Source organism: Varanus komodoensis, unplaced genomic scaffold (assembly GCF_004798865.1).
Source record: "Varanus komodoensis strain SLA01 unplaced genomic scaffold, ASM479886v1 scaffold15, whole genome shotgun sequence".
NCBI classification, from domain to species: Eukaryota; Metazoa; Chordata; class Lepidosauria; order Squamata; family Varanidae; genus Varanus; species Varanus komodoensis.
In genome coordinates this window covers 12,279,757-12,298,239 of record NW_025335440.1, presented here as the reverse complement: position 1 = coordinate 12,298,239, position 18,483 = coordinate 12,279,757, and the positions used below count along the sequence as shown (strand labels likewise).

The 18,483-nt window shown below is 44.1% G+C and overlaps 1 protein-coding gene across 2 annotated transcripts in view; it reads left to right on the top strand.

Annotated features, from left to right (window-relative positions):
• The window catches only part of PAXIP1 (PAX interacting protein 1), a 31,383-nt gene extending 24,101 nt beyond the window's left edge, over positions 1 to 7,282 (top strand). The window contains exons 17-21 of one of the 2 annotated variants that reach the window (XM_044424880.1): positions 616 to 716; positions 2,579 to 2,713; positions 2,797 to 2,872; positions 4,551 to 4,611; positions 6,366 to 7,282. In XM_044424880.1, coding sequence (XP_044280815.1) covers positions 616 to 716; positions 2,579 to 2,713; positions 2,797 to 2,872; positions 4,551 to 4,611; positions 6,366 to 6,381 — 389 coding nt within the window. In that variant the 3' untranslated portion in view covers positions 6,382 to 7,282. Of the gene's footprint in view, positions 1 to 615; positions 717 to 2,578; positions 2,714 to 2,796; positions 2,873 to 4,550 lie in introns of both variants that reach the window. The other variant, XM_044424879.1, reaches the window with a different exon arrangement.
• Positions 7,283 to 18,483: the final 11,201 nt, after the last annotated feature.

Here is an 18,483-nt window from a genome sequence, read left to right as displayed (position 1 = left end):
AATTATTAAAGTTGTCTTAGTTAATAGAAGAAATTTCTAAGTGCTGGGCAAAACAAGTATGAACGGCTCTTTCAGTTTATAAATTTCAAGTCAATAAATGCTACATCTATTTTAAAATCAGGCCATGTTCATTCTTTTTACTAATGGATATAATGTTAAAAAGCAATAGATACAAGTCTTTATAGTCTGTATTAACACTCTTCTATATGACTATGGACTCATAGGGCATTTTTTAATAATTTGAGAACATCATTGATTTTCAGAGTGGTATCCCCCTGTTACCTCCACCGGCCCACAATCAGCAGCACCCTGTTGTCTGGGTTTGCATTACATGTGATCAATGCCATGGTCTTGGTGGAGCCTTTAGGCTTCTCAAGATGTTTTCTCATTTTGCTTGACTTTTTCTAAAAAAGTCAACTGGAAGTTGCCCCACTGCAAACTTCCTTTTTATATGAGAAAGATTTCTGAAACAAGCAATGGAACAACTAAAGTGATCTAAAATCTGATGATACAAATTCAGACACTACCATCTGTTCTGTTAGTGTTTATTTTCTCAATAATGCTTATTTCTTTTTGTGTTATTAATAGTTACCACTGTGTTTTCCCCCATTTTAGAAGAGCAGAGCTACATTCTCAGAGATGCAGAAGCTGAAGTTCTTTTCTGTTTCAGCTTAGAGGAGTCACTAAAGCGAGCTCAAGTGGCACCACTCTTTAAGGTACAGAATTTTTCAAAGGTTCTGAATGCACAGAACTTTGAAGCAAATGATTAAATACTCCTTTTCATGTATACTGGCCTGGGTTTTGTTATATACATTATTGATCTCAGTTCTTCAGATATCGGCCCTTAAGAAGCCAGGGTGGCAACATTCATGCACAAGAGGGAGATACCCGCAAGCTTGGGGAAATGCCCAGCATTTTCAGAAATACACAATATCTCCAGCAAAAGAACAGTTATCAGAGGGAGCGATCAGGGATTATTACCTTAAACACTGCTAAAGTACAGTTCTTAGAGAACTGTATTTTGGTACTTTTTCTGTAGCATTAATAATGTGAAAGGATTTTTATTGCAGTTAATCTGTATTTTATCACATTGCATCACATTTTACTATTACTATCACTGCTCCTGCTACTAAAAACACATATAACCACAAACAGCTATGGTTTGTGAATGGCAACTATTAAGGTAAGCATCACTGCTTATGCCTTGGTGCATGCTGGATTTTGCTTGTCTAATTACCCACGGAGGGGCTGCTTGCCATGTCATCCAAACAAGCAGCGTGACTTCTCTGGCCAGGAAAACAAGCCCATGGCCTGTTGTTTTCTTATCTGAGGGTTGATTCCCTTTCAAATACACCATGCTGCCTGGGTTTCAGCAGGATGCCAAGTTGCACCCAGGTGGGTAGGTAGGCAAGTAATGCGCTGTAGCATCAACAAGCCACCGTGGCTTGTTTAATCCATAATAGTGTGGACTGGGCCACTTTCTGTACCTTTTTGCATTTCAGTTCAGTTTGGATGCACATTCATGTTTTCTAGCCAACGTGGCATGTTTGTGGCTATATAAATCTGCCAATTTTAAGTTAAGACTTCATGCATCTATAAAAACTTATGACTGAGTAAATGAGTTAAGTCTTTAGGTTTCAAAAGTCTCTCTGCTTTTCTTTCAACAGGTTAACATAGCTACTCCACTGAAAATAAAAATAATTTTAAAATTTGTTTTTAAAATAACCCTATCCTTCAATTGTATCTAGCTCAGAAATCACAGCACCTTTTTGTCTGAAATTTGGCAGGCTTCATCCACTGAAAAGGGCTTCTATTAATTCAATTCTATCAGAAGGTTAAAACAAAAAGTTGCAGCCATTTGTTCACTTCCTCATCTCAGTTAACGAAGGACAAGTGTTTAATTTTCAGAAGCATCGTTCTCTTATATTAATATCACTTCTTTCTTTACATGCTATTCAATGGAATTTTTACTAAACAGACACAAATCTTATATTCAGCCTAATGTTACCCTGTTTGGTTTTTGCTGTATCCCATTTACCATATAACTTCTGCCCTCCTGCCTGGCCTCAACTTCCTTCCATTTTTGCTTTGAAGTTTACCCTGTAAAACACACCTGACTTGTCCTGTCCCATCCAATACGTCTTTCCTTCATTTTTCGATTGCTAACCTGCACATAGAGTTTCTACTTTTTAAATTTCTCAACCCTTAGAATTGTTACGTGCTTACTAATAATGTGGTATTGTAAATAATAAACCACTGAATATTAGTACATGACAATACATTTGATGCAATATTTAAACAGAAAGGATGGTGCTATCTCAAGATAATGTAATAGGTAGGATTGCAAAAAAGTCAGAATCAGCCTTGTCAGCTTCTGCAGAATAAATCTAACAATGAAAGAGGCTCCTCAGGACGGTGGGAGGAAGTTAACATACCAATAAATAAAGTGCTTTTACTGACAGGAAGTGTGCAGACCAATTCCTAATGCTATTTTGTGTGACGGTAAAAATAATTTGTTACTGCCTTTATACTAGTTAATGGCAGACAGGCAAAATACCAATTTGCTTTTGTCTTTTAGGGAAAGTACTTCTATATCACACCTGGAATATGTCCTAGCCTTTCCACCATGAAATCTATTGTGGAATGTGCAGGGGGAAAGGTATTGTCCAAACAACCTTCCATCCGAAAACTAATGGAACACAAACAAAATAAAGTGAGTGTGGATTGATTTTCTATAGTGTTTCAGCTCAGACATTTAGACTATTTCAACTGATTCAACTCTCTTTTTTAATTTAGAGCTTGTCAGAGATTATCCTCATCTCTTGTGAAAATGATCTTCACTTATGTCGAGAATACTTCGCCAGAGGCATAGGTATGTGTGTGTTATCTATGTACAACTTTTCTATTTTGAACAATGCAACTTGGCACTTAGAGTACAGGCAGTGGTAGGCAGGCCCTTACAAAGCAACTGAAGAAAGTAGGCAGAGGAAGGTTTTGTAATCTCGGGATTGGGATGTCAAGTTTATTGTAACTTCAGCTTTTGTGAGCTAGAATCCACTTTATCACATGCCTGAAATAGTTGTATAATTTCCATGTGTATACCAAATAATTGTCAGGTTGCGGGAGGTGGAATGTGGAACTTCACATCGTTGCTTTGAAAATGGCCTCTGTTAATTTTCATGTGCTTGTTACTCATCCCTCCAACACTGGGTATATACTGGCAACTTAGGAAGAATCGTGTAACTGATGACGTGAATGCAGATGGTTATAAGCATTCTGTGCAGTGTAGAAGGAGCAGAGTTAAAGGTCACCTCTGCACTTTTTCTGCTTTGTACAACAGCTAGATGGCTGATTTGGTTGTCTCACTGTGGTGTTGCAAGGCAGGGGAAAAGGGGGCCAAGGAGCTGCTGTGAATACATCATATTTTGTCAGCTGTTCCTTCTTTACTCACTGACCCCTTCCCCAAGATCCCTTCTTTGGCCTTGAAGGAACAGGTGGAACACTTCTTTCTGTGTCACCTGGAGTGGTGATGATCCGACCATGGGTTCCTAGCTTGTAGCTTGGAGCAGTTCCAGTTCCCGCGCAGGAAATCAGAGCAATCCTGTGTCTAGCAGCCATAGGATTGCCCTGCAAGATGCCAATAATATTGTTTGTTTCCAAAGATAAATGCGCACACTTCACTCATGGCAACACCTGGTCGATAGTGGTTTGTGGGTTTGGGGATCTAGTGCACAAATGCTCATGCCATAGATTTGGTAGTGCTGTGGCATCTGAAGATTTTTCTTGCTTGTTGCAACACATTAACAGAATTCTCTAGAAATTATAGTCTTTAGATAATTATCCTGAGCTGATCTTGTAAGCACAGTGTCCAAAGCAGTCTCTCTCCCCAGTTCTGACTGGCCTTCCTCCTGCCTTTTCCTTTCTAGGTTTTCACTTGCTGCTTCTAGTAAACACTGTGGAGAATGTGAAAAATTGCATGTGTTTCTCTCCACTGTATCTTAAAGCTGAAGAGTAAAATAATAGCGTAAGAGGCAGGATGAGAAATTTAATTTCTTGCCACAGAATTTCATGTGTTGAATTAAAAGAATCTGAATTCATATGTACCACCTAATGCTGAAGATGTTACTTTAAGTGTAGCACAGCTCAAGTTCATTTTGGTGCATGCCCAGCTTTTAAGTGGCCACTTAAACGTGTTGTGCAGCTGAGCAGCTGCAATTCTTCTGTATTCTTCTGGCACAGCTTACAGAGATCTGTCCTCAGGAGTCAGCTGCTAGGTGTCCCTACATTAATGTAGCCTGCTTCATCAAATATGGGTGCTTTTAGGCATCAGACAGTTTCACGTGTGCACACAGCCAGCTTCATAGTTACTTTGAACAAGTGATCAGTGTGTTCCTTACTTTGACCTGATAATTCCTGGCTCCACATCCTCTGGGGCAAAGTAGTGCAAAGGAATAAACTGATGAGTTTCAGGCTCTTCCAAATCTGTAATGAAAATTCACCACAGTGTATTCGTCTCCATTGATGTATATGTATTCTCTCTCCATTTGCAGATGTCCACAATGCAGAGTTTGTTTTGACTGGCGTTCTTACTCAAACACTGGATTATGATTCATATCCTTCCATAAGCTAGCTAAAACATTATAGTGATTTTTGCAAAAATAGAAGTCTCCCTTAAACATGTTTTGTTCTCAGCAGTTGTCAAAATTTGCGGAACTGATTTGGTTTATATGGAGTATCTAATAATGCCAGATTGTTGTGGCCTTATTGATCGACAATTAACCCATGTCTGTAGAGGTGCACTTGACCACCGTTTTGAATAAGAAACTTCCAATGAGGATGATCAGGGGATTGTGACATAGAATGTGCAACTTGATACCATGGATTAATCAATTGTTAACAACCCACATTTCCAACTGCTAATCAAGAGATAAGTGTGGGTTGTTTCATGCTTCAGAAACCCATGTTGGTTGTTCTCACAGATCTCCAGCAACTCCCAGTCACTGATTGGGGGATGCATATTGTTGTTGTTTTTGAGTTCCTTTGAATTTCTGGGCGTACTTCTAGAGGAGACTTAGATAACCTTTGTTGGTTAATATACTTGCAAATATTCTTGAAGTGGTCAAAATAACCAAGAATAATTTAAAATAATAATACAATAATACAAGTGTTAAAAATGTTGAGGTGCCAGTGGCCAAAAAAAGCAAGAGTAGAAGAGAAATGCCAGCTTAAAGAGGATTTTCTTAAATTGGTGTGTCGACTTGTTCAGTAAGGATGCCAGGCGGATCTCCCTGAGAGGGAAAGATGGGAGGCCTCTGTAGAAAAAGCTTCAGGTAGCCGTTCATCACACCATTGCGGGCAGTGGCACCCAGAATTGCTCTGCAGTGGCAGTATGTCTCTGAAATTAGTTGCCATTAGACAAACTTCTAAGAAGGCCTTGCAAACATATTGCTTCATTCTGGCATTGTCTACTATGATTGTCTTTGTTCTGGTTTATCATTATTAATATCGTCCCATTTTTATGCTGAACTATTACTACTGCCCTGAGAAGCCGTGAAGTTGACCAAGAAATATTTCAACCAAGAAATAAGAATGAGAGCCTCTGAAGGCAATCTTAGCAATTGGGTAGGACCATATGGGAGAAAGCACTGCATCAGGTGGACTGTTCCTAAACGATTGAAGGCGGTAAGCATCTTGGGCCTTGATCACATTTAGCAATTGGAGAAATTAAGTGTCCGTAACCCCACCACAAAATGGCTGCTGAGGAGCGGGAGGAGGCATAGCTAAGGATTGGTGACCTTGTCTTCCTATTGAAAAATTCGAGTATGAAACAGAAGGGTGGGATGTGGGCCCCGAAACACTAAAGTTCTGTGAGCCACAGGTTTTAGCACAAAGAGTAACTAATTGCACAGCAGTAACAGCTCTGGTAAGAAATGAATTCATTAATTTTAAAATAAGTGGGACTGTTGGAGAACTTTGGCAGGCACCAGGTAAGTTTCCAAGATGATTGTGGTGCCCATGAGCTCCATGTTGCCTACCCTTTTCAGAATTCTTTGTTATGGCTGTCACTTGTAATTTAGTTTGACGCACGGCAGATCATCCGAATCAAATTATTTCGTAGAATTGCTGTTGTTGAGTGTTGAAAGTATTTCCTTCCTCTTGAAACATATATTTTAATAAATATAATCCAAAAAAACACATCAGATTATGTCCTGGCATTTGGTTCATAACAGCAGTAAAACAACATTGCATAGTCTAGGAACAGATTATCTTCCGTGGCGCCCAATAGGCAACATTTTACCTTTCTCTTGTTCTACAGCAGCCTGTACACGTTTCAGTCACTAGCTTTTTCCTTAACAAAAGTCTACATATAAATTTACTTGACTGGGGGTGAAATGCCTTAACTGGCTTCAAACTCGTGGAAGCCTCCGTTCAAGCTTTTCCAGCCTGCAGATCCATTAATCAGTACTTCCCCGAGTTCTCGTTTTCCAACTGTTTTGCCAAAGGGCAAGGAACAGTTCAATGCAGGAGAACAAACATTTACTGCATCTGTTTAAGATGTGTAACCTTTTATTATTAAAACATAATTAACTATGTTTTTGTATTATATTGCAGACTAGAGAGAGCTTACTTTTTATATTGCAAATTACTTTTTTGATTTTTTTAAAGTTAACAACTGGTGGTACAAAATCCAAATTTAACTGTAAAGAGAAAAGGGCTTGTGGTACATTTAAATTATGGAAGAAAATATTTTGTACTTTATTATTCTGGTTTTATATTGATTCTATTCCAGTTTTTAAATAAATATACTTTTAAATAATTTTTCTTTAAAATTTAATTGTGTTTTTTAAATGTCGTGCAATTATGGCACTCTCTGGTAAGAGTAAATTACTCTAATTATTCCAAATGCTGTAAGATATTCTTCCATTTATTTTACCAGGTGTGTTTTAATATTAAAAGCCAATATTTTAAACAGAATTTATTGTTAATGTTCTGTGTGTTTCTACTGAAGTTAGCTTAAACTCACCTACAATGCATTCTCTTGTAATTTTTATGAAATAAATATGTAAAAAAGAATTCATGGATAGTTATTTTATCCAAGGTGAATTGCTCTTGCAGAATACTACTGTGTATAGTTAAATCTGTTTAATGATTAATAGACTACTCATTATTTAAAAGCTAATCAAACTACTGTTTCAGTAAGAACAAGTGGCTATCATTGGCTCCCAAGATTCTTCTGTACAACTGACAAAAATTGGTTAAAATTCTAAGTATTGGTGTCCTTTTTTAAAAAAAATCATGTTTACAGCCAGAGAAAGCCACGAAGCAAAGTTAGTATGATCTTCCTCCTTGGTTATCCCTGAATTTGCAGCAAATCATATTTTGCACGGCTTTGGACTTGAGAACCATGGAAGTCTTGGGAAGTTAGGCTGAGAGAGCCTCGCCCTTTTGTCTTGCTTACCCTGTCGCATGCGTATGTGCCTCCGAAATGAAAGGCCGCACAGTCTGGTGGTCAAACATGGCAGATACGACACGGAGCGCTGCTGGATCATGATGTGCTCTGCACTTTGAGGGCACTGCAGCAGCCGCAACAGATGAAGGTCGTCGTCCTTCCCCCTGCTGAGGCTGCATATGTTTGGAGGTATTGGGAAAATATTCTTTAGTCCTGCACGCTTTCTGCAGGTTTATTGCTGAACCTCAGCAACTAGATCAACAGTTGACAGTCTGACAAACCATTTGCTCCATAACGCTTCCTAGTATTTCTTCTCTGTATCCCCTGGGATACTGTATGACCGCTCTGGAACGGGAATTGGTTCCCCATCACAGCAACGCAAATGCTGTCCAAGTGGTATCCGCGGGATGAGGAAATGGGCAGATGGCCACAGTCCTTAACACATTTTTCACACAGCTTTGAACGATTGTCATCTGTTCCAAGCAGGAACATTTGTGCCTCACATTTCTTACCTGCAGATCATTCTACATTTGTGTTCTGTGCAATTGTTCTATCTGAATATTTTGTGTGTGTTTGCTTTTATATAAATGAAATACACTTTTGAACTCAGATCATGCTGCATTATTATCTACCTGACCCTGCTCTAAGTATTGCTTCTGAACATTGGAATACGAGAAAATCCAAGAACTGGCTCTGAATTTTTCTCTAATTTGACCTCTTTCCATTTTTGTGCCATGTAGTACAATATTTCAGTATTGTCCACACACGGGTAACATACACATTTAGACTATGGTGACATGTTTTATACTGGGCTGCTTTTTGAAGATTGCTCAGAACCTAGGTCATTAAAAAATTATTTATTTATTTAAAACATTTCTATGCCGCCCCCATCACAACAAAGCCTTGGGGCGGGTCACAAAAATACATAAAAACATACATAATAATAATATAATAATTTAAAAGAAAAAAAACATTTAAAAACCCCCGGTGCATTCTCGGCTAATTTTAAAATCCTAATTAATTCAATAATTTAGCAATAGGACTGTTTGGCTGCTAGCAGACTGGAGAATGAGAATACACTTAGAGCCAGTGTGGTGTAGTGGTTAAGAGCCTGGGACTGGGACTCACGACCTGGGTTCAAGTCCCTGCTCAGCCATGGAGCCAACTGGGGACTTTGGGCCAGTCACAGACTCTCAGCCCAACCTACCTCACAGGGTTGTTGTGGGGATAAGATGGAGGAGGAGAATGATGTAAGCTGCCTTGAGCCCTTTGCAGGAAATAGGATATAAATAAATCAATCAAATCAATCAATCACTTAGTCCCCAAGCAGCTTTGCAAAGTGCCGAACTCATTTTACCGGAGTACCTTAGGGTACTAGAGGCTTGTGTAAGTAAGTTGTACACGCCACCCTGTTCCAGGAAAAAAAAGGCTTTCACTGCTCTGCTTTTCAATTGACAGTTGCCACTTGGCAGCTGCCAAATCTGTGCACAGTGTATGAAGTCTTGCTTGGACAAGTTTTATGAATGTTGTCTACTTGGATAGCAGACACTTATCAGGGCATTGGTTAACCAAATCTCCGTATTTTGATCTTTCGTAGGTGCCCACCTTGGTAAAAAGGTTACAAGATGCATTTGTACAGTCCCCAAACTTTTAAAGGTAATGAGCCAGCAATGGTGGCTCTGAAGTACCATTTGGCCCTGCTGATGGGGCAGCCAAGCGTGGCAAGCTGGCTGAAGCAGTGCTGGTGTTCCTCACGTGCCCTCAGAGCCCTGCTTTTCTTCTGATCCCACGATGCTGGTTCCAAAGTCACGCTTGCCATTTGTAAGCCAAAGCAAGCAGAAACACTTGTCAGCCAGATGCAAAAGCTCCAGATTTGGAACCCTGGTGTAGAGAATTTTCCCAAGTTTGGACTTGGGCCTCCAGATCTTCTAATACAGCATCTGTCCCCCCTCAGATTACACCCTAATCCCTAAACGTTTAGCTTTCATTTTCATACTCGGTTTTCACTATTTTCAAAGCAGCTAGCTCTTTTGCAGGTGGTAACCATGATCTGAGAACAGAGGAACTCTCTGTAGTTCTGTTGTCTTGGGCAGCAGATAGAGAAAGGACACCACTAAATTAAATTGAAAAACTGATTTTGTTCCTAATGTTCTCTCTGCATGTTCTCAGGTTGAGGAAGGGGCGTCCTACATTAAAGGTACCACTTGGGACCTTTGGCAGCCACAGTCCGCTGAGTTGTCGCTCTTCCTGCACCCCATCTTTGCACGTGGCACATGTGAGGCCAAAATGGAATCCAGTCTCAAGATTTATGATCGCAATTGCTAAAATCAGTGCCTGCAGAGAAAATTTTGAAAGGCTTGAGGTGTAGTGCAGAGGGAGCAATTGGTTATGTGCAATCATTGTGTATTTTATTCGATGTTGTGAGCCGCCCCGAGGCTTCGGCAAGGAGCGGCATAGAAATGTTTTAATAAATAAAATCAAGTCATCTCCGAGTTATGGTGACCCTATCAGTGAAAGACCTCCAAAATGTCCAGTTCTTGAGAGCTCCATTCAGCTCTTCCAAGTTCAAGGCTACAGCTTCCTTTATGGATTAAATCGATCTCATAGTTATGCTTCTCTTTCTTCTTCCACATTCAACCTTCCCTAATGTGATTGTCTTCTCCAGGGAGTCTCAACTTTTCATGATGTGTCCAAGGTATGACAGCCTCAGTTTTGTCATTTTTGCTTCTAGGGAAAGCTCTGGCTTGACTTGATGATCTAGGTCCTGCTTGTTCCTCCTTTTGTTGGCTCGGTACTTGCAAAACTCTCTTCCTGCACCGCACTTAGAAAGTCATACCAAGAGCCAAATTTGTCCTGTGCTGCCATCTTGCGTTTGATCGTTGAAGTGCTGAGATGACTTTGTCCCCAAAGGGTCAATGTTTCACATTGTCATTGGCTTGGCTTTGGGAATCTGCTGACCGGTTCCCGACTATTTTATATGGATACTTGATGTAAGCACTAGATACAATTGTACATCAGAGCATGTAATATCAGTTTTATTACTGTAGAAAAAGCTGCGTAATTTCATGCACAATTAAAACGAACTATTTATGCCTTAGTCATTTGCCATTCTAGCAATTTTGAAGTTGATTGTGATCCAGGCAGAGTTAAGCACTTGCAACTATTATGGATCAGCTGCATTGTTCACAGGCTTCATTTATTTTTATGGAATTGCTCTATCCAGGTAAATTATTATGCTGCTATTCTAACGGGTACATTTATGCTCTTGGCCGGAAGTTTTCAAAACGCTACCCCACACTGGCACCTGATCAAAGCTCTGGGAAAGCAAGAGCAGGAAGAATGTGCAGGTTGACTGACAACCTGTGGCCTGTGTGGTTCCGAAATGCCAGTTTCCTTGTCTTTGCGCTGTATCAAATACTGTCAAATAGCACCAGGGGGACTCAGGTGTCTCTTTCTAGTGTGCAAGCCATTGCACAAGATGCTTGTGTGATCGCTTATACGAGCAGTTGTGCAACGGCTTGCCACGTTAACTGCTTCTGCAACTCTTCTTGTGCACCTAGCACTGTAGCCGGATTTGGTGCGTTGTCTGGAACTTAATTTGCACGAGCGTGATGTCATTTCTCTAGCGGATTGGCAACGTGGGGTATGTCCCTCCATGCATTTGAGGACTTCAGGAAGTCCCCTCTCCCCACCCCAGCTCCTGTTGATCTCGGGGCGGGGCGGGGCGGGGGAGTGCGAGACGTTTTCCGCCCATCTTTAACCTGAAGAATGGATTTACAAAAGGAAACCGTCTTGACCACGGTTTGCCACTAGGGGGTGTGATGCCTGCGTTTGCGTGAGGTTCCTGAGAAAATGTCAGCACAGCCTTTGCTGAAGCGCTGAGTGCGTGGATAGCGTCGCAAGTCACCCCTCGAGTCCCAGTTTGCCTTGGCGATGGTTTCACAAAGCACCTTGTGCACTTCAGGTGGGACGGAAGAGGGAGGCTGTGTGCGTGGCGCTCGAGGACGACTCCGCAGGCCTCTGTAGCTCAGCGTCTGCCATCCGGCAGAGTCCTCACGTCTGCAAAGAGCATGCCTGAGCTTCAACACGTCGTCGATCTGTCTGCTGCCTCCCCTCCCTGCTTTTGGAGTTGGCAGAGAGCGTGGAGGCCGTGCTCCAGCACAGATGTCCTTGCATGCAGGCGTCTTGATTATTGCTAATTAGGACTGTAGTGAGCTCACAAAAAGCCGAGCTTCACAAGACGCCCGTCAAATGCTGAGGGGGGTGAGGGCCCATCAGCTGTGTTTTCCCTCAGCCTCTGCCTCTGAGTCCCGTCTGGCTGGCAGGAGGGAGGAAGAAGGCAGCAGTGCGAGCAGGATTAATATCCCATCGCATTCATTGCTTGCGGTTTTCCTCTGGTGAGGATCCCAAGGCAGCTTACATAGTTCTGCTCTGTTCGCTTCTATCCACACAACGACCTTGTGAGGTAGGTTGGGCTGAGAGTCTGTGACTGGCCCAAAGACACCTAGGGACGTCCATGGCTGAGTGGGGGACGAGGACCGGGTCTCCCCGTTCCCTGGTCCACCACTCAAACCACCAGGCCACAGTAGCAATCGGAGTGCCAGGCTTAGACCAGAGAAACTTGGGTGCAAATCCTTAACCAGCTACCACACCTGCTAAGCAGCTCCTGTCCATTGCTGCCTTTCTGCCTCAACATAGCTTGCAACTTGCAAGGAGAACGGGTGAGAAGCTGCTGAGCAATCCCACTTCAGCTCTGCCCTGTCTCCAGGTATTTCAGCACCTGAGCCACGGTGCCCCACAGGTGGACGAATTGCGGCTCTCTGCTCTCTGGCTGCAGTGGTGGCTGCCCTGGGCTTCCCCCTCTGCCGTGGCTCCTTCTTCAAACTGAGGCACTTTGAGAAAGGTGCTCCCACATTTGCCTGTGTGTCAAAGCGGCTCTTCCCAGAATGCCTTGCTCTCAGGAAGGTCCCCTTGGGATGTGGCGACTGGGCTGATCACCTGGACACCTGAGCCAGCCCTTTTCTGCTGTGTCACCTGTTGCAGCCTTTGGGCCTTGCTGGAGACCCCCACCCAGTCCCAGAACCTGGGGGGCAGGCATGGGGTGGTCAAGGCTCCAGAGGCCATGCTGGACTTTCCCCTGTGTGGGGTTTGCTCTGCCCACTGAGTGCTGAGGTCATGGTTTGCTGGTCCTGCTAAGCAGCTAAGGAGTGCCTGTCGAAGCAGGTCGGTGACCCCCGTCTGTTAGCGGCAGGCGGACGGCTTCCCGAGAGCTGGCTCTCCTCAGCTGATGACACACACACACACACACACACACACACTTCCCTGCTCCTTCAGGCGCCTTGTGGTCCGGCTGCAGGGTGCTCCTGTGGGCTCCATGGCGGAGAAGAAAAGGCAGGTCACGAGACAGTCATCTGAGGAACTGACTGCCTGCTGGAGACCCAGAGCTACCAGGGGCTTTGTCTTTTGTGGTCAGACACTTTTATGTGCAGAAAATGTAGGGGTGACCCCCAACTTCCCTGTGGCTTGATTGGAACCCCACTCGTGGCCTAAGCATGGGATTTGTCTCTGGAGTGGATTAGGGTCAGGATATGTAATGAGGTATATAATTTTGGGTTAGATATATGATTCTACTTGCTGTTTTTGCTCAAGTGCTGTGAAATATCACTCTTCTGGGTCTGTCCCCGGTCGAACATGAATGTGTCAGAGATAACGGCACCAGCCTGGGATTTGCATTTCTCTTGAGATAATTTATGCTAAGCAGGCAATTTCATTAGCTCGCTGTGGGTCTGTAGGGTAATTTCATTAGCTTGATGTGTGCGGTTACTACTTCATTTCATTCATATGATAATTGTTCCCTTCCTCTTGGATAGTTGCCCCCTCCATGAGGTTGTTTCCAGTTATTCTGATTTTAATTTTGTTGTGAAATGTAAACAATAGAAACGAAGGTTTGTTTCGCTAACATGTTATGACCCAATGCATTTTGCTCACTCTTACCCTCGGAGCAAGACTAGCACCCTTCAGTCGATAGTCCTAAACCTCAGCCAGATTGGGACCAAAGGGGACCACAGGTGTGCTCCTAGTCGAACAAGAGTGTTGATGCCAGAAGGGACTAACAACAAGCTATCAAACTGCACAGGCATACGAGAAAAGTGGCGGTTCAAACACGGCCCACGAGGTTTAGAAAGCCCCCTTCCAAAAAGTGCCGTGTTCTCAATTGCCTGTCACTGATCCCAGGTAGTATATTCAAAGGCATTTCTCATGTTCTGTGGTGTTAGGATTACACGGTAAGCCATTGCTTGCTGCTCCAAGACTGGCCATACCAGTTGCCCAGAGATTCCTGAGGAGAAATTCTGCGGCTGGCCTGGCCAGTGTTGATGGGCAGCCTGGCCTCCAGGGAAGGCCTCTGCAGAGGTTCCTCAGAGAAGGGCCTTCTTCGCCGCCACAGCCAGCCTTTCCCTCTGGCCTGCACGGTGGTGAGAAAGGAGGGCCGCAGAGGGCAGAGCCAGCTTGCGCACTGGCGGCTCCACCTGTCCAGGAAGCAACGGGGATGATGGGAAAGAGAAGCCACTCTGGCTATAGGGGACCAGGTAGTGCGAAGGTGAATGCTCAGAGGCCATTGTGGGCGTCTTCCCAGAGGACCCCAAAACCTGAGACTGGCACTGGTCTTAGGAGTCGATCCTACTGCCCAACCCGCTTGTGCAGCATGAGAAATTACAGTCAAGGAAGACTCCCTAACAGGCCGGCAGCTGACGAGACCAGTGGTTCGTTTGCCATAGTCTGTCTGCACGATTTGGAAACGGCCCCCTAAATGTCGCAAAACAACACTGAAACATCAAGGAGAGGGTTTTCCTATTTTTATTTATTTATTGGTTTGTTTTAACAAGCCGTCAAGCTGCAGTTAAAAAACCCTGCCAGATCCCAGGGGCCAGAGTCTAAACCTTCCAGCAAGCTTGATTAAGTTCAGCAGTAGACACCAGTCATTCCTGACAACACAGTGGGAGCACAATTAAATGAATGGTCGCTTTTTGTGGCCGCAACTCCAGTATGAATAAGAGTCATGCTGAGCGCTGTGCCCTGGCCGATGCATAATGTATTGGCTTCATAAATATCACAACATGCCACAGCTGTTGGGACGTTTCAGCCCAAGCCCCACAAATATTGCCTGAATTATTCAGCAGCTTGGCTCAGCCGAAGCCTGCCAGCCGCTTCAAAGGAATGTCTTATCAAGTCCCCCTTGCAGGAGCCTTTCCAGAACGTGGCATTGCCCTGCCCAAAGTTTTCTAAGGCAGACGTCCCATGGAAAAAGCTTTGGGGCCCCACCAAGTAAACCAGGTTTAAGAAAAAATGGGAGCAGCGCTCTTGCCATGTCTGAGCAGTGCTTCCACAACCAGAAATGTTAACAATCATAACAATGTATTTCTCAGAACAGAAAGAGAATAAATTAAGAGATATTTGCTGTGGACTTGGAGAAGATACTTGGATTTTTACAAACAGCAAGAAACAAGAAGAAAAACTTGGTTTTCTTGAAAGAGGAATAAAAGTGGGATATACGTACAATGTAGTCGTCGTCGTCATCATCATCGTCATCATTATATCCAACACAAGTTACCTGAACAAATGTACAAAGTTGGAATCCAATGCACATTTATACAGAATAAAGCACTACAGTTTGGCTGGCTGGGAGTTTAGGGGTTTTTTTCTGGCTAAGCATAAATCAGATTGTTCTCTAAACCTATAACTATAGGAGTGCAACTCTATGCCCTGGATGCCTGTAAGCCAACTCTAAGCTTTGCACATTTTATGCCAGGAACAAGCCTGCACATTTTATATAGGTGACTGTTTTGGGGCATCTAGTTGAAGCACTACAGGGACAGAGGGGAAGGAGGCTGGGCTGCTGAAAACCATCAGCATAGGACCTTTCCTCCCCATCCCTGTTATGCCCCGTTTTATGCCTCTGAGGCTCATTTATGGTCACAGGGTGGGAGGAAGCTGGCCCAGTTCTTTCCATGCCATATTTCTTCAATAATCGGTTGGTGGAAGGAAGCATCTTTTCCATCTTTGAACGATTAATGCTACCTCAGATAATGTGTCCACCCAGCTGCTGCAGATGTTAATCAATGCATGGATTGTCATGTCATATACGCTTGCCATTTTACATCGAAAACCCCCAACTGGCTTACAGGAGGTTGCTACATGATGCCCAGCCTTGGATGATATAGGTTAATTGTGATCTAAAGAACCCACGGTCAACCCCACAGTTGATTTGCTGCTATTAAGCAAGAACCCAGTTTTGATCCAGGTTGGACCATGTATGTAGCCGCATTGCAACAGCAATCCCCCAGTGCAGGTTTGGGAACCCCTCGGACGATGGTCTGTTCATCATCATGTACTCTTAAAACTGTGTTATTTCACTGGGCTTGGACCGGCTTCTCTTTACATCGCCATCTCTTTGTACATTTACCACTGGCCGGTTCCTTATCATGCTTGTCTTGCTTTCCCGAGTTTTGCCTTACTTCAAATTTATGACAGGACCATCCAGCATGGCAGAGGGTGGGAGACGTGCAAAGGGGAAGGTCTCCTCCTCATTGCTCCCACCTTGCAGAAGACTTTCCTGATTTCAGTGGTCTGTGTCGAGGTGGGGCTCTGGATACTCGCGTGGCTGTTCAGACGCCATCTTGCAACGGCAGCATGGCTTCCTCAGCTGCCCAGAACCTTCCGAAAGGAGTCCTGTGGCCGGCACAGAAACAAAGGCTGATGGGAGGCAGTGAAATGAAATACATGAATGAAGGCCGCCAGCGGAACAGTGGTCTGCACATATTAAATGTGCAATTGTGGCTGTCCCGTTCATGTGCAGATGACGGGAACTGAAGTTGCCTCTCTTGGCTGGATCTTTTCCCCTCGCAGAGGACACGGAAGCGTGACGCGTGTGTGGGTGACACAGCAGGGTTCCGCTCCCCTCACCCAGGAACACGTTTTCTTGGAAACATTGCTCCACCCTGCGGAGGACGCACCACCCACGCCCCTGCTGCATTTGCAAAGGCGCTTGATGCTCTCTGTCGTCACTTGCGTCCAGGCAATCGGAAAGACCATATGCGCCTGGATCAGACTGCCCAAGCGCTCGGATCCTCTTTTCTTCGTCCTATCACCCTCACAGGCACACCTGGTAGGAAGGCAGGACAGGGCCTTTTCAGTGGCTGCCCCACGGCACTGGAATTCCCTTCCTAGGGGGTCTACAGTAACACCTTCCCTGCTTGGTTTCTCAAAGCAGATGGAAACCTTTTTGTTCCAGCAGGCATTTGAGAATGGTCTGGGCTGGCGAGTTTGTATTGAATTAGTTTTACTCATTTGAAATCTGAGCATTTGTTCAATTTTAATACTTGCACTGATGAAATGCATTGTTAACTTTTGTATATTTTTGTATGTTTTAAGTGTATGAGTTTAAATGTGAGCTGTCTTAAGTCCCAATCACTGAGAATAGGCAGGATACTACTACTAGTACTACTACTACAAGTAATAAGAAGAGCAGCAGCTTGGTGTGGTCCTCAGCCACTATACCTCAGCAGTCCTTGGGGACTGGGAACACACAGCACACTAAGCCATGGTGGTTTATTAGCCATGTGTTGTCTGTACCAATTCACAAACCACTTAACTGCACACAAGCCACATTGGCTAGGTTCAGACCACGCAACAAGGCATCCTGGTTTATAGTCACCATGGCTTATTGCATTGTTTGAACCTGGTTAATTTCTGTTTGTTCCTACATACAAACACTTGCAAAAGCCATTCTTTCCCCATAGGAAGGTTGCTTAGAACCCAGGACTGTAAGCAGTACCCATCATCCAGCCTTATCTAGGCAACAGCTGGGTGGTACTTGATTTATTGATCATTTATTTGTGATAAAATTAATCACCTGTTCAGAGATGAAAAAGGAGAGTGAGAATGAACTAACTGCATACAAGTGTGAGGCATTGGGGGGTGGGAGCATGTGTCCTACTTTACAGAGTGCAGTCCTTTGTTTGAAGGCAATCCTCACTTTTAGGGGTGGGTTACTTGTGGTTGTCCAAATGTTTTGGCCTACAACTCCCATGATCCTTCATCACTAGTGGTGCAGGGCTCACGAGAGCCGTTGCCCAACCCATCAGAAGGGCTGGAATGTTCCCATACTTGCTGTCTTTGAAGGGCCTCCTGTTGCAGTCCAGTTTCAAGAGGAAGAACCCTAGGAAGAGGAAGCGAGGGCCCGAAATTTGCCCATCCACAGGGCACACCGACTTGCTGCAGCCACAAGAGCACCGGCTCAGCCTTCCTTACGATGCGGAGCTGCATTTCTGTTTGCATGATAGTGAGGACGCATTTGCTTGTACCTGCGCTTATCCATCAGCCTGTACTGCATCACTTGTCCCTGGTGGAGGGGTGAAGCCTGTACTCATTTGTCATGATGCCTGAGCGTCCACCCTGACGGACCAGTCACAGCCGGAGGGTCAAGCCGGACAACCGCATTCAGGAAAGAGGTGGAAAAGGCTGCTGGCCAGCACCGAGGTTCACGAGCCCAACACTGGTGCAGCGGCCTTTTGAATCTGCAGTGGAGCTGAAGTCCTCTATTATTTAACAAAAAAGTAACTACAGCAACCTGGGTGGTAAAATAATGCTTTATTTCATGGATGAAGAAACACTACAATGCCACGTCTGGGCTCTTCCCTCTACAAAAGTTTACAAACAGAGCAGGGTCCCTGCCACTCCGGATCAAGTTTAGTTCAGGCTCAGCAGCCTGAAAGATAATCGAAACCTGGACATGTAGCATTCACATGGTCTATTTGGCATCTGGCCGAAGGAAGCTGCATAGCTCTGCAACTCCAGTTCATAAGAAGTATGAGGCATGGTCAATTATGAAAGTAAAAAAATTAATGCGTTCCCCACCCCCACGTCCCCGCTTGGTGTGTTTGGTTTACTGGTAAATCTCCCACAATGATCTAATCACCACCAACAGCCAACAGACTGAACCTACAACAAAATGGACACACAATGAGAAACACATT